The 23,021-nt window shown below is 41.6% G+C and overlaps 1 protein-coding gene across 1 annotated transcript in view; it reads right to left on the bottom strand.

Annotated features, from left to right (window-relative positions):
* dbn1 (drebrin 1) overlaps window positions 1–22,519 on the bottom strand; it is a 218,756-nt gene extending 196,237 nt beyond the window's left edge. Inside the window, exon 1 of the mRNA XM_080201122.1 lies at window positions 22,416–22,519. Coding sequence (XP_080057248.1) covers window positions 22,416–22,477 — 62 coding nt within the window. The 5' untranslated portion in view covers window positions 22,478–22,519. The remainder of the gene's footprint in view (window positions 1–22,415) is intronic.
* Window positions 22,520–23,021: the final 502 nt, after the last annotated feature.

Here is a 23,021-nt window from a genome sequence, read left to right as displayed (position 1 = left end):
TTGTGAAGCTATTTGTAAAATTGAATTAAACTCAATTTTTATGTTGCAGGCTTGAAAGGTCTGGCAAGACTCACAGATGAAGAAGAATTACTTGGAGGAGATAGAACAAAGCTGGCTCCAGATCCAATGGGATTAGCTCAAGTTAGCAATTTCAGGAGAACATGGGACAAAATTGGAAGAATTTTGACAATCCAGCTGGTTAATGTAGCCACAGAGATATACCCATCCACTAGTTTAGAGTTCTAATGGATTGCTGAGGTACGGCTTATTGTTTCAAAAACCATGTCCATAATTTTACATTTGCCATGCGGACATGTGGCAGTCCCTTCACAGTGTGAAAAGGCATGTGATGACATAGGCACAGTTTCCGTATGTTAGTGCGTTGCCTCATGATATTTCGGTTAGTGGATGTGTGCTAATATCAGCAGCCTGCCTATTAGAAATTAAAGGCTAATTAAGGCTGTTAAATATCCAGTTGTTCAAATGTTTTTACACTTGGCATGTGGGCCAAATGGGCAGGTGCGAATCATGTTTCTTGAACTTTCTGGATCGAGGGTGGGATATAAGGGCCAGAGGAATAGCTAGATAGATGAGAAGATGGGATTTTCAAATTGGGGTCTGCGTATGTGCTTTATTGTTCATTTAGTGAAGCATTTTGTTCACTGACATTACTTTAGGTGGCTTAAATCTTTACAAAGGCTTTCTGCAGCCAGGTTTATAATTTAGGTGAAACATTGGAAAGCATAAGGCTTGAGATAGGCATTGCATACTCTGTTGGATCCCTCCAATTCAGTTACCATGTCACACAGACTCTTGGGGATCTCTGCAAGATCATCACATGCATCCTTCTGGACATACAGCATTTGCTGCCTAACTCCCAGTTTCAGAGTCTAAGCGTCTGCATTAGGCTCAGCACTGTCCTGATCTCCAGGAATCCTCCGTCTGTTGGTGCCCTGGGGTATGCCTTCCCCAGTGTGCTCTACCACCTGTTCAAAAACATTCAATCCCAACATCTGAGTTGGTGTAAGGTGCAAAGAGAGGATATGACACTGGTGCATCTGGCTGGACATTGGATGTCAAGAGTGTGAGGTCATGCTATGGTCTACAGGGTGTTCCATCTGAGGGAGGGGAAAGACATCTAAGTCTCCATCAGCAATTGCAAACCAAACTACATGCTTTCTGTCAGTTTTAAAACTGTTATCCTACATTTCTCATACTCTCCCCCAATCTCTTCCTTGTCCACTGGGCTCTTAACCTCACCCAAAACCCCTGCATTGCTCCAACTTTGCCTTACGTTCACATTCCATTTGTTCCTCCATTGTAGTCAGCAGTGCCAGATCAGGAACTCCATCAAATTCATGCTCGTTCCTCATCATTGTGACCCCTTTTCTTCTGTAAGGACAATAGTACTTTCATGAGTCCCCTCTCTACATGTCTTAATATTCCATAGTTCTCCCCAAAGTCACTGATTTAAGTGCCCATTATATTGTAGGACATGCCCCTTCCATACATGCTTTCCATCCTGTCTACCCATATGCAGTCTTTAAGGGCGCAGGAAGATACGTCAACTTAAACTTGGGGCTTTACACCTGGCAGCTCCAATAAGTGCAAGCACACATGAACACATTTCTTCAAGGTTGCTTGGGAAGTCAATACTCACTCTCACAGACTGCCAAAGCACAGAAGATCATTGAACTTCTTCCAACACTGTATCCCAGTCCTTTGGACTACCCCGTGGTTGTTGACTGAAGATGCCACGTCTGACCAAGCTTTCTTCATTAGATGTGGAGGCCTCTTCTTGCTGTGTTGTAGCAGCAATATCTCTTGTTGTTCACTCACAACCTTCAGTGTAACTTGCAGGCAGTCATTACAGAAGGGGGCTTCAGCCACTTCCACCATGTTTAGCATGGTTTCTGGGTTCTGAAGACATTCTATGTCCTGGGCACTCTTTCTGATCTTGGTTGTCTGTATCATTAAAGATCACAAAAGCTCTTTTATCACATGCTTCCACATATAGTAGCCTTCAGGGAGCTGATTTTAAATGCCCTGTTCAAAGCTGCAATCATTCAGCTGCCGATCTTCTTCACTAGAGTTAACCCTTTACTCTACAGATTCCCCAAGTCTTTATCCCCACACTAGTACACACATTCCCCTATATCTCCCGCTCAAGTCTCTTCTCTTAAAGCAAAAGACTCTTTAATGGTTTTACTATCTTGTGAACAGGTGCAGAGCTCCTTCTGAGGGAGATGGGAATTCTGTTACTTTGAGGTCACTTTGTGGTGTTGTCACTCCTGGTTTCCCTCATTTATGGTTAAGTAGGTGCAATGCTCTCTTGAGGTTCAGCGTACTCTGCTCATGCTGGTCATGGCTTCCTGTCCATTGAGCTGCCTGACTGTGTCTTGAACCCTATGCCACTGGTTAAATTTATGAGCTTGATTTGCTCAGTTGGTTTCTTCCTCCTTCCTAGCTCGATGGTGGCCTTCTTAGTGACATATGTTAGTAAGGTATGGGAAAAAAAGGAAGTTGGATCTATAGTTTGCATCAGAAGTTCACCTGGGGAAATCCCATTATGTAATGGCATTCGACGATAACTAAGCAGAGCAAGTTCAAAGTCATCATCTTTCTACAAGAGGTCTTTGACAGTACAAACTCCTAATGAGTTTTTCTGACAGTGGGTACGTTGGGAGCTTTTAGCATATGAAAATCCATGTGACTTTGCTAAAGATTGAAAGCACTTGTTGCCAAATTGTGGTCAATTATTGGAGATTGCAACGTAAGGAATGCAATGCGGAGAGAAAACTTCCTTCAAGGAGATGATAACTGCGCCAGAGATGAGGCTATGTAGCTGTTGCAATACTATCCATTGGGAACAATAGTCAACCACAGTAAAAAATATTTTCCCTTTATAGTCAAACATATTCATGGCAAGGCACTCCCAAGGCCTTAATGGGAAGGAGATTGAATTTCAGGAGGACTTCCAGATGGAGAGCTCATGATATGACCACTCCTGCACTGTACGCAGTGCTGCTGTTCATAATATTGCCTCAAGATGGGGTTGCTTGAAATGTACAATGGCTATCCATCCAGGCAGTATGTGCAAATCTAGGGTCACTCTTCCTTTTGTCTTTAGGTGGTAGGAAATTCACATAATTTCTGGTCTGTTGCCAGTAAGTATTTGGTAGTCATGGTTGGAAAGACTTTAATTTGTCTTCCTATACTGGGTAAGTTGAGGGTATTCTGGACAGTGATCTGATATTCATACTCTGTCGTATCGTTGTGTCACATGAATCACTGAATCCTACCTGGCATCTTTGTGACTTAATTTCTGTTCAACAAGGTTACTAGTGGCTTGTGATCAGTTTTGGTCTTAAATTGCAGACCTAAATCAGAGAATTTTTCACACATCAAAGTTCCTGTGAGGGCTTCCTTTTTGATCACAGCATAGCACTGTTAAGTCTCAGTTAATGACTTGGGTGTGTATTAAACAGGGCCGGAATTTTACACAGCTTGATCTGAACTTGCATGAAATCGCACCAACAGATGCGAGGCACATGTCCCAACATCATGGTTCCCTTGCATAATATTACAGTTGGTGGACATGCCTGTTGACAATTAAAAGGCCAGTTAAGATGTTAAACGTGCAGTTGTTCCAAATTTTATATGGACCGTGTGCTTTTGTGCTTAGCATATAGGCCAATCGGCTTTCACATTTCCCAAACCAGGGTGGGATAAAAGGCCTGATTATGTTTGAGGTATGATTTTACAGTAAAGCGTCTCAATCTACTTCCCAGCATTGGTTACAATAATTTTTGGCATGACTCTCAGCAAACTGCTCAGTCTTCACCCTTGTCAAGTTTATCCTCTCTTCATAGCCCCATAACTCATATCTGTGGCATTCCATAATAAGGACATGCCAAGTTCTTCCTGCTGTCCCCGCACAATACATCTGCATTGGTATTGCGCCCATCAAGCTCCATCACCACATCCTGAAAAGTTTACTGTTGGGATGTCAGTATTAAGGTTTGAATGTCTCAACTGATTTAACAAGGTGAAAGAGGAAAATTGAAGAAGAATTGATTAGAAACCCAAATATTAAAATTGAAATAAACAGCACTGAATTTGAACATTATTCTTTGCAATTATATAATCATAAATCTGTATAACAAAAGTCATCATAATGATGGGCACATTAAGAAGTCTCATAACATCAGGTTAAAGTCCAACATCACCTGATCAGGTGATGAAGGAGCAGTGCTCCAAAAGCTCGTAATTCCAAATAAACCCATTAGACATTAACATGATGTTGTGAGACTTCTTATTATGCCCACTCCAGTCCAACGCCAGCATCTCTACATCATCATAATGATAAAACAACAAGATCACTAATTCAGATTGTTCAACATGTAAAGTGTTTTGTGAAGCAATATGAGCATTATTCACACTGGCTGACTCTTAATTGGACAGCCAGCGTGAAATTATATTCTCCCAGTGCTCATGGTTGAAGGTGCAGATTGTGGCTGCTTCTGCCCCTGGCGTTTGGCCATGCTCATCAACCAAGAAATTCCAGCCCAGGCCTTCTTTTGCCATCACTTTGGACATGGAATAGCATTAATACAAATGCATCAGTGCCACAACCGTGGGAAATTCTGGGTTGACATGGACTAGAACCTTTGTGGATGTTAGCATCATTTTGATTTTTTTCGAATGACTGCTGCTAATACTCAGTCCAGCACCGTGCCAGGTCCTGTCCTAAAAGATGTCTGAGGTGTTCATTTATTATTTGAGTGAGGTAGGACACTTGCCTAGCCCCAGTTCACCAATGCCATAAATGTTCACAGCTTTGTTACATTTCCTTTATTGCCTTCATTTTCTGTGGATCTGCGGTAATCCCAATCGCTTGTAGAATGTGTCCTAGGAACTTTATCATGGACCAAGAAAATTCACGTTTGTCACTAAATTTCAAGCTGACCTCTTGCAGCCTGAGTAAAACTTCCCTAACCAATGTGTCTTGTTTGACTTTCATTCATTCATGAATCAAGATTAGATATTATCTTTTGGAATACTTCAAGAGCTAACATGATACCAAATGGCAGATGGTTAACAAGGTATCCTCCAAAGGTCGTAATGACAGTAGTTAGAAGTTGGCAATCCTTGTTCAATGGCAATTGCCAAATCCCACTGTTGCTGTCAAGTGTCCAATAGCAGAGCATCACCTGGTTGGTTTAGTGATTGGTGAAATGATTCTTTGTTGCAGCATTGCTTCAATCTCACTCCTGATCCTTTTCATAAATGAATGTGGGGCCTTCTTTGGTGTGAACAGAAAAAGGGGCTTAGTTTCTATCTTGAGTGTTATGTGTTACACTATTTTCGGTTTACCCAAGCCTATAAAAAGGGTGGAGAACTCCTTTCAAAATTCACCATCATGTGTTTTGCACTAAATTCACCAACTTTTAAATGGGGGTTCAGAGCCATGGAGACTATTTTGCTCAACATAAATCATTCTTGATAACTTATATTGTCTTAGAAATTTCTCTATCCTTATATTTTAGTGCTGTATCTAGCTGGCATTGAACATTTAACTTAATCCCCCCTCTGAATCTTGGAGTTGAAAAAAGGAAGTCTGTGGTGTCACTTTATTCAGCCATGAAACTCTGTCAGACAACGCTGAGACACCAGCCCGTCTCTGTGTCGAGCTTGAATTTGGACAGATGCCCATTGACATCAACATTAGGACTCCAGTACTGGTTTGTATTTCCTTTATTTTGCCTAGGAAGGTGCTTTCCTGGTTGTCAAGGTCTTGAATCTCTTGAATGGGGGTTCTTTTAACAGATGGTTCTTATCTAATAAAAACAGATTTCCTGCAATGATAGACCACTATAAAATAGCCTAGCTTGCCCCAGCTTTGGCACTGCACAATTTATTGGGGAATTCTCCACACATTCCCCCCACCCCAACTACCACCACCCCACCCCCCCATCCCCCTCCATACACCCCCTTCCCCACCTCCCCATACACATTCCATGGGCCTTCTTTACACCACCTGGGGACATTGTAAAATGGCAGTTGGCGTATTTTCAGGGTGTTTAACTTCAGCCTGTTTTTGACTGCGCTGATTACATTTCACCCTCTCAATGACAATATTTCTACAAAGACTGAAATATGAGTCAAAGGCTCTAATGGAAGAGGCTGTCTCATCATTCACACTCCAGGGAGGATGGTTAGCTCAGTTGGTTGAGTGGCTGATTCATGTTGCGGAATATGCCACCAGCATGGGTTCAACTCCTGTGGCTGGCTGAGGTTATCCATGGAGGTCATACCTTCTCAACCTTGCCCTGAGGTGTAATGATCCTCAGGTTAAATCACTACCAGTCAGCTGTCTTTCAAAAAGGAGAGCAGCCTACGTCCCTCTGGCGATTTTCATCTGGCCAACACATCATCTGCTATATTCCCAGCAGTGTGTTACAAAGTGCTAATTGATCTTTGTTCCCATTACTTTCAAGACCCGAGGCACTGCAGTATGGGGTGAAATGCCAATTTTGCCACTCCTCAGCCAGCCTGAGACCCACTATATTCTGAAATGCTTCTGGTATGGGCAAAATAGTAGCCGTTCCCCACTCTGATTCAAGTTTGTCCTTTCCTGTACTTTTTGTCCTATCAGGCATTGAGCTTCCTCATTATTTTGCCATCTCCGGTGTGGTTGCTGGGTTGGCCTGCTGAGCTGCAGTGCTGCTGGGTTTAACTTGAGGTTTCTCCTTCTGCTTTCTACTGTTTCGTTGTGGGTGAAGTCACTGTTGCCACCATCTGTTATTGTGGTTTTATCTTGGGATTCATTGGCTTCTTACTTTAAAAGAGACCTTACTGGAGGTAATTGTCTTTTGTCCAAAACATGTTTACTTATATACTTACAAAGGTTAAATAAGACCAAGACTCTCCCAGACATTGAATGACATCACAATGATGTAGCTTGTCTCTCACATGCTCAGTAGCTATCATTAACCCTTTACATTATAAACTAACAAAATATAGTTTTAACATAATAATATAATCATGCATTAATAAATAGTAATGCTTTTCAAACATCACATGGGTTTTTTTTTGCAACAGTTTTGTTTGACACATCCATTGATAGCAAGAAAAACAATTTGATCATGTCTTCCAGGAATTTGAATGAAATTTTAGAACACTTGTGTCCGCATGCTTTTTGATAGGAATTTGACCAACATAACCTTTGTTTTTAAATTGATCCCCTCCAGATGCCTTGCCATTAAGTAGTGTACTCTGTTTGGCTGCACCAAATTCTGGTTGGTGAACTCTGGGTTAACTGACAGATGGCTCTGATAGCATGCCAATATCATCAGAATGTACAGCACCAGTTGGAGCAGCAGGATTATTGGCAGATGCATCAGAATTTTATATTCATTTTTCAAATGGGCCACATAGATATTTTGAATCACATGACTGTCTAAAATTAGACTTTTCGGCCAGTGAGGGTGTTTCACAGTAATTATGAAGTTTGTAAATCATCAAAAACCCTGTTACACTTTGTTGTAGATCAGACTCTAGTTAGACCACAACAGCACAACTTCCAGAGAAACATAGGGTGGAATAATACAGAAGGGAAAGGCATGGCGCTTCCCCCCTACCCCACCCCAACCCCCTACCTCCCCCACTCCCCCCCAGAAACCACATCAACAGGGTGCCAACATGCTACATGCCAACTCACCCAACAGCAGCAATAAAGACCTGCAAGGCTCATTAAAGAAGATGCATGGGACTTCCACTCCTCATTGGGGCAGATGTTCTGCCTTCCAAAGCAGCCAGCCAATCCAATTGGTTGGCTGCTCCCTCAGTCCAAAGAGCACCACAAAAGTCTCAGTGGAGGCTGCCAGAACTGCAGGAGTGGAGCCCAAGCCTCAGGATCCCCATAAATCTGGGGCCAAGGGGGTTAGAGGAGGAAAGGGAGAGGGACAGCTGGGGAGGAAGTGGGTTTAGGGGAAGGAGTCGGTAAGAAGGAAAGAGGTGTTCAGTCCAAGGGGAGTCACCCTGCAATCGGCAAAAGGCAGCTCCTGAAGAAGGGGCAACCTCCCTCCATCCTACCCTTTAACCATTTTAAGATAAAAATCAGGCCTGCCCACACTGAACGTAATTTGAAATGGGCAGTATATTATCAGAGTCAATAAGCCTTAATTGTTGATTTAAATATGGCTGCTAAGTTCCTGATTTCTGTGCTTCCCCCCACCCCCTGCATCCCTGTATAATGGGGTTATGTGGATTAGTTTGGGAGTGGGCAAGATGGTAGTCATCGGATGGGTGCCCACCCCACTTTACATGACCCCAAGGTAAACTCAACTTCTGCCAGAGGCATGTAACATTTAGCTCACAAAATCCCTAACAGCAACTTCTGAATTTCTGTGTTTCTTGTGCAGACTCCCAATGTGCTGTCCCTTTAAGTGGAGTAATGATAGCAAGCACTAACAATTTTGTTGTCATTACTGTTGTAAAATACAGGCCCTGCTGTTTTTAGATATTATGGGAGAGTTAAAAGTGAGTTGAGATGTCAGATCACACTAATAAAGTACAAACAAAGTGAGTAGAATTGTTATTCTAATTCAGAATTATAAATCCATCTTGGCAAAAGAAAACAGACATTCTTGTTGAAGCATTTGCTGTGTACTTTCCTTACGGTGTAAACCATTTCAGTGCATTAAGTACAAAAGTGTTGGGTGGAAAATACTGTTTTATTGTTTATATATTTTCTCGAAACTATGTTCCTTGAGCTGATTCCTTCAGGTTGTAAAGCAATCTGATGTAAATATGAAAGCATCAGAAAAGAAAATAAAATTGAAAAGGCATGAAATGTGCGTGTTGATTTTTTTGCACAAAAATAGTTGATGCTTTACTCTAAGCAGAAATAATTTGAACAGAGTATTATTCTCAGCTTGGCAGATGTGTTACTTGGCTTTCAAACAGAGATTGAGCTTTCTAAAACTCACTGGAACATATTGGACTGGATTTTGCATCTGAGATAGCCACTGAAAATACATTAGGACTGCTGCTGGCCTCCATTGAGACCTCACCCTGATCCTGAAATGTTTTCTTGATCAGGTTAATTTTGATATCCAAAAGAATGTTCCCCCAACTTTATTTGTGATTTCTATTGGGAGCCTATCTTTAGAAGAAAAGATAACATGGCTTGCTGCAGCAATTAGGTCAAAGACTGCACCTTCAAAACATTATCATGGAGTAAGATCTTGAACTACTGAGAACAAAGGGAGGAAGCATGAATAAGGATGCTATACCAGAGCCCTGAGCTTCAAGTTTTCTGACTTCTCTGTGGAGATTTCACCAACCAAAAATAAGATGTAAGACAACAGATATTCAGCATGTAGGGATTGATATCAGCAATAAGGAGCTGGAAGGAAGTGAATGTTACAATGAATACCAGTTTTGTTAACACTGTTTTAGTGCCAACTAAATTCAATGAACTGACCAAATTAACCAAGGTAAAATAAAGCAGTGACATCATAAAATAATTTCCTTCCAACTTCTAAAAAGCATCTACAGGTTATGCAAAATTTCCTCAAGATACCAAAAAAAATCTTCATATCACTTTCTGTTTTTTTGCAAGAGTTTCTTTGCTCACAGCTGTTCATGAAGAAAACAGCATGATAAAAGTTTTTTGCTTATGGGAACCTGTTATCGCACTTATTAAGGAGTGTTTTCTTACACCTGGATTGGATTCCACAAACTGGCAACCAAAGCATTTCACCCTCTCTATTTTCTCCTTAGGGGAACAAAATTAACCTACAATTTATTATTTTTGCAACATAATCAAAGTCTGTCATCATAATGCGTGATGAGTGCTTTAGCTTTGATAAAAGAGTATCACGAGGATGTCCTTTTTAAAGGTACAATTTATAAATTTTTTTTCTGGCTGAACTGTAAAAGAAACTGGAACTTAAAGACAATGACAATCGCCCAGAGTATTACAACAAGTAGAATGAAAGGAAAAAAACACTCAATTCTCTGGGGAGCATGAAAGATCCAATTCTCCATTAGCTTTGTACCATCCTGAGACTTTTAAAATGTCTTTAAAAAAGGTCATCAAAATGCAATTGCTTGTACTGAAATATTAACTGCAGCAGGCATAAACAAATAGAATTTCTCTGCACATACAGCCAGCAAGATACTTTTAAGGATTGCTTGGCAAACAGGAGAGAGAGAGAGAAAGGAACAAAATAATGGCGGTGAACAGGCTGCGGAAGCTGTTCGCTTCTCTGCTTCACACCCGTTTTTGGAAGTATTGAGCCTGATTTTGTATAATAACCAGCCCAAGAAGGGAAATATAATGCGAACCAAGACCTTTTGGGGGAAAATGTGGAAATCTGCTCCACACAACTATGTCCAGGAAGACAACAGAACAAAATCATGCAAAGTGAAATCACCACATTGAGGTCAGCCAAGGAACAACTCTTTTTTATTTTTCATGAACTGTAGAAATCTCATAAGCCAATTGTCATACTCTGCCTTCTGTACCAGTGAAGGAGTGAGCCTAGATAAATGTGTGTGATGGATGAATGGTGGTTGCAATTGATCTAGTTTCTTCTTAAATGGGAAATAGTTTCCATAAACTTACCTTGTTCATCGCTTAATCTCGGAAAACCTGTTCAACTAATTCTCTATAATGTCAAATAATAAATAGTATAACTCTTACAGAATTGGTAAAGAATAAAATGTCTAAATTCAGACAAAATGCTGCTATGGTTCCTGGAATGGGAATATGGCTTGAGGTCCATGACTAGTGATGTTCCACAGGGATCCATATTGGGACTTCTGCTATTTATGGTATATGTAAAAACTTGAATGAAAATGTAGATGGGTGAGTTAGTAAGTTTGCGGACAACACAAGGGCAGGTGGAGTTGTGGATAGTGTAGAAGGTTGTCAAAGGATACGGATCAGTTGCAGATATGGGTGGAAAAATGGCAGATGGAGTTTAATCCAGACAAGTATGAGGTGCTACACTTTAGGAGATCGGATGTTAAGGATAAGTTAATGGCAGAATCCTAAACTGCATTGATATGCAGAAAGATCTTGGGGTTCAAGCTCAGAGCTCCCTGCAAGTGGCCATACAAATAGATAGGGTGGTAAAGAAAGCATATGGCATGTTTGTCTTTGTTGGTCGGTGCGTTGAGTACAAAAGTAGAGTTAGGATGTCATGTCATACTTTATAAAACTTTGGTTTGGCCACACTTAAGAGCATTGCATTCAATTCTGATTGCCACATTACAGGAAAAATGTGAAGGCTTTGAAGAGGGTGCAGAAGAGGTTTACCAGGATTCTGCCTGGATTAGAGGGTATGAGCTATAAGGAGAGGCTGGGTAAATAAGGCTGTTTTTCTCTGAAGAGGCAGAGGCTGAAGGGAGACTTGCTAGAAGTCTATAAAATTATGAGAGGCATAGGTAGGGTTGACAGTCAGAATCTTTCCTAGAGTTGATATGTCTAAAACTAAGGGGCATGTACTTAAAGTGAGAGGGGGAAAGTTTGAAAGAGATGTGAGGGGCCAGGTTTTTACACAATGAGTGGTAGCTGTCTGGAACGTGCTGCCAGTGTTGGAGGTGGAGACATATATGATAGGAGCATTTAGATAGGCACGTGAATATGTAAGGAATAGAGGGATATGACCAAGGGCAGGCAAAAGGAATTAGTTTAATCTGGCATCATATTCGGCACAACATCATGAGCTGAAGGGTTTGTTCCTTTGCTGTACTGTTTTTATGTTTTATGTTCTATAAGTCTCAGTGTCAGAGAGGGACATTAGTACAGTGGGACACAGACTGTGCCAAGTCCGTGCTGAGGTAAAGTTCAATGCAAAGAAATGTGGAATGAGGGTGCATAAGTCATTGAAAGTTGCAAGACATATTAAGACCATGGTTAATAAACGTATAGTATCATAGGCTTTATTAATAGGGGCATTGAGTACAAGGGCAAGGAGGTTATAATGAACTTACATAGGACAACGGTTTGACCTCAATTGGAGTATGGCATCCAATTTTGTATACTATGTTTTAGGAAAGGTGTTAAGACATTGGAGAGATTGCAGAAAAGATTCATGAGAATGGTTCCAGAAATGAAGAAAACTCTCAGATCAGTTCTCCTGGGAGGGGTATGAACACTGTCAACTAATTTCAAATACTGGGCCTCAGTGACATATATTGAGTGAGCTAGCCAAGTGATCAAGGCAACAGCATACTGCCTCCTTTCCTGACTTGCATCAGGTCTGTTGAAAGGCTTGAACCATTGTTTTTAAAAGGTGAATGCATCTTTTAAATGGAAGTTTTCATCCATGCAGAGTTTGCCTACTTTGAATTCTGAAGCTACTGGAGTTTTGGTGGTTGGTGCAGGCTTGGAGGGCCAAAAGGCGTGTTCCTATGCTGTAATTTTCTTTGTTTTCTTTGTTCTTTTGGGATGGCTGCAAGGAGGGGAAAAGTAGTCCCAGATTTTCTAATGCCAAGGTGGAGGTGAAGGGTCAAGGGGAAACATGTTTATTTTATAATATGGGAAGGAAGTGCCCAAGTGCAGGTGAAGAAAACATGACTGGAAGCAAAATCATCTTTCCAAGTACACGGATACATGCCATGAGAGATTTACTAACCTGACAAGCCCAACAAATGTGAGTACAGTACACCTATTCCCATTTCTTGTAACTGTTTGCTGTCCCTCTTCTCCCTCTTCCCACATTCAGAGCAGTCACTGCCACAGAACATGCCATTAAACATCATTCAAAAGGGCTCCCTGCACCACTCATTTAAGACTCACCTGCTGCTTATTACTATCACTGTTTTCACTCATGCCATGATCTTCATAACTGCTGCCAATTGCAAAACTTGCAACTGCTCACCTTCCTCAATTTACTCGAGTTAGTTACTTCCCCACCTTGCAACTCCCTAGTTGTCCTTTCTTCTCTCAACTTATGCACTAAATGCTGAAACTATACACATATTCACTTGCCTTCATGCCTTCACCTATTTCACCTCCAGCTGTAGAAGACAGCATCTAACAGAAGAATCAGCTAAAACTGGTGGAGGAATATCAGTCCTTATGGTTTTCACTTAGATTAAGTTAGACTCAAAGGAAATCTGTGGCACATCAAGAGCCACCAGAAGTGAAAATTACAAGACCAGCTCCTCTGATCAAGATAATTATTTACCACTTGAATCTTTCACGAATTCCAAAAAAGTTGCATGCTAAAACAATTTTAAAACATGAATGTTCAGTTTTTCAATGTCATGAAACACATAAGCTGCAAAATTTGCCATTACATCTGCATAACTGTTCCAGCACAATGTACAAGACCCTTTGGGTGCAAAACATGCTGAAAGCCTGCTCACTTAATGAATTTTAAGTTTGTCAGACAAGCATAATTGATTTGTCAAGAAGCGGATGTGAAATCTATTTCCGCCGTGATTGGTTTCTGACAATGATTTCACGCAGTCCAGTGGCTAGTTGGCCAGTGTAAAAAGCATGCCGAGACAACTCATGGTCGGGGGGCAGGGAAAGACTGCTGGGATGTTTCAAGGTGAAGGCCGAGGGTTTATAACGAGCTCTTAGAAGGCTCACAATTGTTGTGCATTTGCTTCAGAGCACTGCTAAGAATTTCCATGGGTCAGAGATCCAATGCTGCAAAATGTTGTTGGAGTTCGTCATCTACATCCAGAGCTCATGTCAGGTGAGGTGGAAATGGAGTTAGTTGCCCCACCAGTTTTCAGCTGAGTGCCTGTGGGTTCTCCTGGAGACAGTCAGTGCCCAATAGGAGATATTGCTGCAATGAGATGGCAAGTGGAGGCCACCACATCATAGTCCACACTGCATGGATTGAGGCGGAAATCTGGTCAGCAGTAGTGTGAGGGGCCTGGATGCAGAGCAAGAAGAGGTTTAATGACTTTCTGTGGTATGTCTGGCTGAGTCTTAGTTCCATATATAACTGTGGAGAGATGTGACTCTGTATGACTCCACTTGTTTGGGCTCATGGGTATGTAATGCTAAATTTAATTTGGCACATCTTTAGTGCCCATAAGGAATGGCTACATGAATATAGCCATGAAGTGCTGCAGTGTGATGGACACCTGTATCTGCATCTTGGGAAGGAGAAGGGGGTGGCTGGTATGTTCTCATAAGTAGAGTGGAGGGAACCATGAAACATTTTAACCTTACAGGAGAAAAGAATTCATAATCTAGTTCTAGATATTAGACCAATGAAGAACCACCTTCCCTTGACATCAGAGCATGACCTGTACCCAGATGCATCTGTGTCCCATCCTTCCTCTGCACCATGCACCAATGCAGATACAGGCACATTGGTGGGCATAAGTTTTGTGGAGCATATGGTAGTGAATACTGTGGAAGGTACATCACATCAATATGAGGACCTCGCAAAGGCACAGAGTCCCCAGGGCACTGGCAGTCAGAGGATTGCTGGAGAACAGGATAATGCTGGGCGCAAGGTAGATAATGAGCCTCTGGAGTTGTCCATCAGGTGACAGATTCTGGAAGACCAGCGGGATGAACATGAAGATCTGGCAAAGATCCCTGAGGGTCTGTGTGTCATGATCGCAGAGTTGGAGGAGTTCACGTGGAGTGTGAACATTGCATTGGCCTAAAGCTTAGAATGCACAGCTTCCTTCATAGAATGGCAACTCTCATGGAGCGGCAACTCCCAGGAACTCAATCTGGGCTTTCTGGGGTTGTCGTCAGATCTGCGAGCTCACACGTTGTCAGTAATCTCATAAGGTATCTGCCAATGTGGGAAATGGATGAGGCACCTAGTGACTTAGCTGGAATGCCATCCATCTCTGGCGAGCAGGGAGGTTCAAATAAAACAGATTTCAGAAATGAATGGGCCTGTCTGCAGAAAGCCACTACACATGTTGAACCTCAGAGAACTGTCCAAATGAACTGAAGTATTCAAAAAATGATCTATAATACAATTACAAACTCAACTCAACTTTATTTCTCACCTCTCCAACATCTTCTGAGTCTTTTATCCCACCCTCGATGTAGAATGAATGAAATACTTGAAGGGCGTCTGGCTGATTGGCTTGTACGCTGAGCGTAAGTATGCACAGGCCACTCAAAATCACTGTCAAGTGGAGCTTTAATGGCCTTCATTAACCCTTTAATTATTGGCAGGTGAGCTTTCAATTTCCATGTGGGCGTCCTGACCAAAGTATCACAAGTCGGCGCAATGACATTGAGAAGTCCTCCCAACATCATCATGCCCTTCTTCATGAAGTATTGTGCTTGGGGTGTACATACATGGCAAAAGCCAATGTTTCACATATGTAGATGGTACCCTTCAGTATAGTGGTTGTTCACCATCTTGGATACAGCTGTGAAAGACTTAGAAATGTTCAGTCAATGTTGTACTCTTCTTTCCTGTGACTCGTGTATTCATTTACATATGCATGAGAAATGTAGCTTAATTCCTTTCAATTACATTATGAATTTAATTGCACCATATAAATGTTTCACATACATCTATTTCCAGTGTATTTATGTAGAATAATGCATTGATATAATGCAATGAAACAAGGGTTCTTTTTACATACTGAAGCAGTTAACATTGAAGAAAGAAACCAATAATTTTAATGGATTTCACATGGATTTGTGTAACATGTGCAATCATTTTGGGGGCTGTTTGGCAGGCTTCCCGCTGGGTGCTATGGCGTCTGCAAATCTCCCTGGCTAAGATTTCCAGCTTCACACTGGAAATCGGCACAGCACTGATTGCAATATGGAAATCAGCATTTCCATTTCATTAGCGGGCCTGGGACTGAAGTCTCCGGGCCTCCTAGCATCTGCCCCAACAGCGCACCCCCCACCGCGCACCCCCCCCCCCCCCACCCCCCCCGGCCCTTTGCTGGGAGTGGTTCCCTCCAGCGGGATTTACTATTCGGTAACAGGTAACCTGACCCCACTGGAGAGAACAGAGGCCATTGAGGCTTCCCAACAAAGTCAGGGGGTTAAGGACCCCTGGGGTAATGCCAGCCTAGTGCCTTGACAATGCCCAAGGGGCAAACTAGCAATATCCAAGGGTCACCCAGGCACTCCCACTGGGCATTGGGCAGTGCCAAGAGAGCAGGACCAGAGGCCAGGGCTTATTGGGACAGGGCCTATTTGGGGGGGTAATCAGTGAAGGTGGAGTGTCCCACTGCTACTCAGTATTGGGATCGCAGGCAGAGGGAGGGACGACGGCAATCGGAGCTGGCCATCCAGGACGGGGTGAGGGAGGGGGCTGCTGGAGGCCGGGGTGGGTGGGTGGGGGGGGGGGGGGGGGCGGTAGGAGGGGGGAGGCGCGGTCAGGACTGCAGTGGTGGGGGTATGTGGACAGGATGTCAGGGTGGGTGGAGCAAGGAAGAGAGAGGATCGGGAGATTGGAGCTGTCCAGTGGGGAGCTGGGAAACTGGGGCTGGTCAGGGAAATCCGGGAGGCCAGCGATCGGGGTGGGGGGGGGGGGGGGGGGGGGGGGGGGGTGTAGGCTAGCAATTGGAGGGTTGCGGGGCTGGCCAGCGATTGGCTGTCACTGCCTACGCATTGACCTACTCAACACAAAGCTGCTGGCATATTCCCTGCTCACAGATTTTCAGAGTAAATCACACTGAGGAACTCTTTGATGCACAGAGTGTCAGAGATTCATTCTGGAAATCGCGCCAAAGAAACCAACGTGATTTACTCCCATTTTCCTGCAAATTTGGGACTTTGAATTTTTTTGGGAGAATTCTGTCCATTATGTTAAAATCTCAACCTGGTGTAAGTAAAGAGCTTAAATCATGTTGGTTTCAGCCTATGAGTCATGATCTGAACATGACATATTCATAATCATATGTTTTTTTAAATTTCTCCAATGTGGGTGTTGCTGGCAAGGCCAGCATTTATTGCTCATCCCTAATTGCCATTGAGAACTGGGAGATGAATCTCCTTTCAGAACCACTGCTTTCCATGTACTGTAAGTACATTCATAGTTCCGTTAATCAGGGAGTTCATTGGTTTTTGACCCTGTGACAGGAAGGAGTGTCGACATATTACTGAGTCAGGATGGTGTGTGATCTCAAGCGAAACTTGCAGGTGATGATACTCGCATGTTCCTGCTACCCTTGTACTTCTAGGTGATAGAGGGTGCAGGTTTGTAATGTACTGTTGATGGAGCCTTGGTGAGTTGCTGCAGTACATCTTATAGATTGTAAATACTGCTGCTTCCATGTGCTGATAATGTACGGAGTGAATGTTTAAGGTAGTGGATGGATGCTAATTGAGCAAGCTGAATGGTGTCAAGTTTCTTGACTATTGGAACTGCACTCATCCAGGCAAGTGGACAGTATTCCCTCACATCCCTGACATGTGCCCTATAGATGATAGACAGGCTTTGAGGAGTCAGGACATAAGCTACTTGTCACAGAATTCCCAGGGTCTGACTTGTTTTTGTAGCAACAGTATTTATATGGCTGGTCCAGTTATGTTTCTGCTGAATGGTGATTCCCATGATGTTGATAGTCAGGGATTCAGGGATAGTGAAGCAGTTGAATGTCGAGGAGAATTTTAAATTCTCTCTTGTTGAAGATGGTTATTTATGGCACTTATGAAACATGACTGTTTCTTGCCATGTATCAGTCTAAGATGCATGGGGGTATGGATCGCTTCATCATTTGAGGTTTTGTGAATGGAACTGAACACAGTGCACTCCTCCACTTTATATTTACATGGTAAAGTATGTCAGTTTACTGCATTATAAAATATGCATTACTTAAATTGGATCTTCTGCTCTTCTCTCCTCAACCATTAGTTCGATTTGTGTTTTATGTCCATCAGTATTAAATTTTAATAATTACATTAAAATTACACGCTGCCTGAATTCAACTTTTCTCTCCCAATACAAGGACATCTGCTGCATACCTTTGTTTAAACAAAAAAGCACTTGAGTTGCAGAACTGTTGTTCAATGAGGGTTACAAAATTGGATTACAATAAGGGTTACAAAATTGCAAAAAGTCTGAGAAAGAAGTTGAATAAAATATAGTACCTTTCATATCAGAAAATTCCAAAGCTAACGTGTCAGTGTTGAAGTGTACTCACTCTTGATTTGTACAAAGAACAAAGAACAGAACAGCACAGGAACAGGCCTTTCAGCCCGCCAAGCCTGCACTGATCATAATATCTGCCTAAACTAAACCATATGCCCTTACCAAGTCTGTATCCTTCCATTCCCATCCTATTCATGTATTCATCCAGTTGCCCCTTAAATGTTGCTATTGTACCTGCTCCTATCACCTCCCTGGACAGCAGTGTGTGTGTGTGACACACCATTCTACCAAGCTGCGTTAAAGACTCTGACTAAACTGTAGGTGGTGACTAATGAACATGCTTCCATGTAACTCACCCAATTTCTTTGTATATAATTTAGAATTTGTAGGCAAACTCAGCAGCCTATTTTCACTTACTAAGGTCCCTACAGTTAACAATGAGTTTATTTATTTTGGTGGAATAAGGTAATGGATAAACGGGTGAGAATTTTTGCCTTCATCTGAGAAAGCATCTCATTCAGAAAAACTAGGATTTTGGAAATAAATGTGGTGGTCAACATTAGCCTCATTAAACCTATAAAAATATTTAAATTGGTTCCATGCCAAAAAAGATGGCTTTGTCACATTTTTGTAACAGCATGTGGGTGATTCAATCTGTTTCCTCAAAGGTCAGTATTACTAATCAGAGGAGACCTATGTTTCAGACCTCTGCTTCAGAAAGACGCATGTAGCCTCATAACTACAAATCAGCAGATTACCAATACCATGGATGACTGTTCATGTGTACATGACCACTACAGTTGAGTTTTTTTCAAATGATATGAAGGCACTAATCACTCATAATCTATTAGGTAAAATTGTCGTGGATTCATTCATAGAGACAAGGCACCTGAGAACACTTATGCAAAGGTAGAAAGTTTGAAGGCATCAGAGTTGTGTTGTGTACTGCTCACATCCAAAAGTGAAACTGAGACTGCATCACATGACACTCTTCCTTTCTTACGATGGCATGCTGCTATCCCTTAAGGGCATATTTTTAAAGATATATCCCCCCTTCCAAAGAAGTGTTCATGTTTAGTTACATAGGTGAATACATTACACAGGACTAGTGAATCTATTATTGCCTAAGGTATAGAGATAATCTCTTGGTACACTCAGATCTTGTGAAGGTAACTTTATCTGGAGGTTTGTTTAATGGCTCTCAATGATCTGTGGGGTTGTCATTATTTGATGATGTTCCCAGTTGCATTTGGGATCTAATCCTAGAGGCAACAGGACTGTATGGTGGTTGAGGAATCAAAATGAAACTGATTTGTCTTTAGTTATGCCTCAGTTTTACAAGCCACTTTGTGTAATGACTTTTTAAAACCATGGTTCTGAACAAACAGTGGTTAGCACTATTATCTCACAGCGCCAGGGACCCAGGTTCAATTCCTGGCTTGGATCATTGTGCGGAGTCTGCAAGTTCTCCCCATGTTTTCTCTGGGTGCTCTGGGTTCCTCCCACACTCTGAAAGACATGCTGGTCAGATGCATTGGCCATGCTAAATTCTCCCTCAGTGTACCTGAACAGATGTTGGAGTGTGACAACTAGGGGATTTTCACAGTAACTTCATTGCAGTGTTAATATAAGCCTACTTATGACACTAATTAATAACCTTTTGATTGCCACATACCTTTTTTGGAATTCTGGATATGAACTTGTTGCCCCAACTCTAAACTTGGCAGCTGTATACCTGCATTTTTATGTGCACATTGGTGATTGTTTCTTGCAGTTTTAGAAGTTGCTGTCTAGTTTCTGAGAGAGTAGAATGGATAGGAGGAGGTAAATTGTTATGCATTGGTCTGCTAGACATGAACTCTGCAATTGATGTAATAGTTGCACTTAAAGGTGTCCCTCTCAAATGTAACATTGCAATGTGTAGATTTTGCTTGATTTGTCTACATTTGAGAATTTGGCATTTCACCATGCAAATCATTCATGAGCTGTTAGATAGAGAGTAATGAGCAGAAGTAGGCAAGTAGGCAGAAGAAAGCAATATTCCACTTCTCATACATATCCTGAAGTGGCTTACCAATAAATTATAAGTTATGATTTCTCTCAGCACAACAAATAAACTGAAAACAGCATTTAAAAGTATGCCAAATGGTTGTGATTTACACAATGTGAAATTGTTGAACAATGGGGTACTTGATAAAGTTGTCAACAATGACTGATGAAGTCAGTTCCATGGACATGAAAAAGGTCAGAGGCGATTTTGGACCAAAGATGAGTAGGAACTTCATATAGAATCAATGGTTCATTGTGCTGACTTGGCATAGGCTCTTGACATGTCTCACCCTTCTTGATGATGACATCAATGTCTGTATTCATACCCAGCCAATAGACTGTCTCTCTCACAAGTCTTCTTCAACTATGTATGCCTATATGTGAGTGATGAAGATGTTGAAGAAAATCAGGTCACAAAGATTCTGGTATGATGACCTGCCTGCCTTTAAAACTGACAGCCCAGAAAATGCCTAGCTCATCTACGTAAGATCAAAATGGTCTCGTGTTTGTGGGCATGCTGAATTGAATCAGGTCGACCTTTGGTGATCAACTTCCACTGTTTCTGTAATGTGAATCTCTTGCTGTTTCTTCTTGTAACTGCTGGCATTTGCAGTGCACAAAAGATCCGTGCACAAGGTAAAAATACATGGGGGAAGGGGCAATTTATTAGCTTGGGTAGAGGACTGGTTAACTGATAGAAAACAGACAGTCTAGATAAATGGGTCCTTTTCTGGGTGGCAAAATGTAACTAGTGGGGTGCTACAGGGTTTGATTCTTGGGGCCCAACTATTTCCAATCTATATTAATCTCTTGGATGCAGGATTAGAAGATAGCGAGCCAAATTTACCAATGGCACTAAAATAGGTAGGATAGTAAATTACAATAAAGAAATAAGTTTACAAATGGATATGGATAGGTTGGGTAATTGGGCCAAGATTTGTCAGATAGTGTTTAATGTGGATAAGTATGAGGTTATTCATTTTGGTCAGGAAAATAGAAAGGCAACTTATTACCTAAATGGAGACAAACTTCAGACACTCAGTGTAGAGGGATCTGAGTATCCTCATACATGAATCACATAAAAACTAGTGTGCAGATATAGCAGGTAATAAGGAAGGCAGTTTTGGCATTTATTCCTGAAAGAATAGAGTATGAAAGTACAGAAGGGTTGCTGCAACTGTACAATGCATTAGTGAGACTGCAGTTGAAGTATTCTGTACAGTTTTGGTCCCCTTATTTGAGGAAGGATGTAGTTGCATTAGAGGAAGTTGAGAGGAGAATAGGCAAGAGAATGGAGTTGAGGCCAAGACAAATATCAGCCACAATCGGATTGAATAGCAGACTAGGCTTGAGGGGCTGAAGTGCTTACTTCTTCTTATGCTCTAAATGTACCAGATCAATTGACAGACTTGCATTCTCCGGCAAGCACAATGTTACAGTTTTCTTGGAACTGCCAGTTTTGTCAAAACACTTCAGATATTTCACTGTTAGGTCAAGAACTGAGACAACAGCTGTAGATTCTGAGGTTTACCTGCTGAATAAAGTCTGACTAATTCCACATGTTGTTACTATGAGGTCATGGCACACTAGTAGATTTATAATTACTGGGTTTTTAATCTCCACAATGTAGAACATTTGTGATATCTAGAAAGATTATCTGTACTTGCAATCCAGGAGTATAGATCCTATGGGTGGAATGAATGGACTGTTAGATGTTTGTGAATGCATGTCTTTTAAAATTCATAGGGGTAGTATGTTGGAACTTGCCCTGTGTCAATCTTGGTCAATAACAAATAGTTGCCATCTTTCTGCATTATCGATTTGAATCTTGACAAAAACTTCAAATGTAATGGTACTATGTTTTTCACAAGATTCACAGAAACTCATCAAGGCTGAACTCTGCCATGAAGAGAACACCCTCTGGACTTTGACTTCTTGGAATCTGAAGATCACATGAACTAATATTCATTTCAGTGGTTCTTTTACTATTATCTATAGTTGTAAAACTTTCTTTCTTCTATCCCCCTTTCTGTGTGTGCATGTAGTGGAGTATGACATTGTGAACACTACTCTCCTGTATTTTGAATGTAAATGAACTAACCTTCTGAGTTAATCATAAGCCAATTATGCTGTGAGTTATTAGAAAATTGGATCACACAAACTGAGGGCTTGGAAAAACATGCCACTGCATACTTCAAAAATAATTCAAATCACCTTTTGCTTACAGACAGTTAATGAGAAAAAAGTACCATTTTGCCAGTCTCTCCAATTCATTGTCTTTTCTTTGCTCACCATCGATCCAGGTCATTCATGAAATGTGTGTTCACTGTTCTTAATCTCGTGGACATCATCATCACTTTATGGTTTGTCAGTCACCTCACGCAAATGATTCTGAGATACAGGATGGTCATTCTCATTGCTTGAATGTACCCATTATGTACAATCTGTTTATATCAGTGCATAGCTCTTTGTAACTGCATCAGCCTTTGCTCTAGTGAATTACTGTTACTAATGGCCCTTTCTGCTACATGCCTTGCAAAATTGCTGGAAAGCTGGGCATTTCCTTGGGGTATGCAGAAGGCTTAAGTTTAAGTTTAAGTGGTGGGTGAATACGTCAATAATCAGGTTAGTACTTTTAAGGACTGTTGACTTGCGAAGATTGCTTCAAAGTTTCATTTTTCCTTGAGTAGCTCTGTGATGCTATCCATTTTGGGTTTGTTTAACAGATCTTTCCGTAAGGCTTCCATGGGAGTGGATACAATCACCAACTCAACAATTTTGTCTGCTAGCCCTGCATTTGAAAAGTCACAGTATGTATCCTTTCACTGCATCTGCTGATGAAATGGTCTATGGATTCTGTGGGCCATTGTCAAAATTTCATGAACTCTAGTCGATGAA

Source organism: Carcharhinus amblyrhynchos, chromosome 13, assembly GCF_965287045.1.
Source record: "Carcharhinus amblyrhynchos chromosome 13, sCarAmb.v2.hapA, whole genome shotgun sequence".
In the NCBI taxonomy this organism is placed as follows: domain Eukaryota; kingdom Metazoa; phylum Chordata; class Chondrichthyes; order Carcharhiniformes; family Carcharhinidae; genus Carcharhinus; species Carcharhinus amblyrhynchos.
This window is presented reverse-complemented; position numbering and strand designations above follow the sequence as displayed.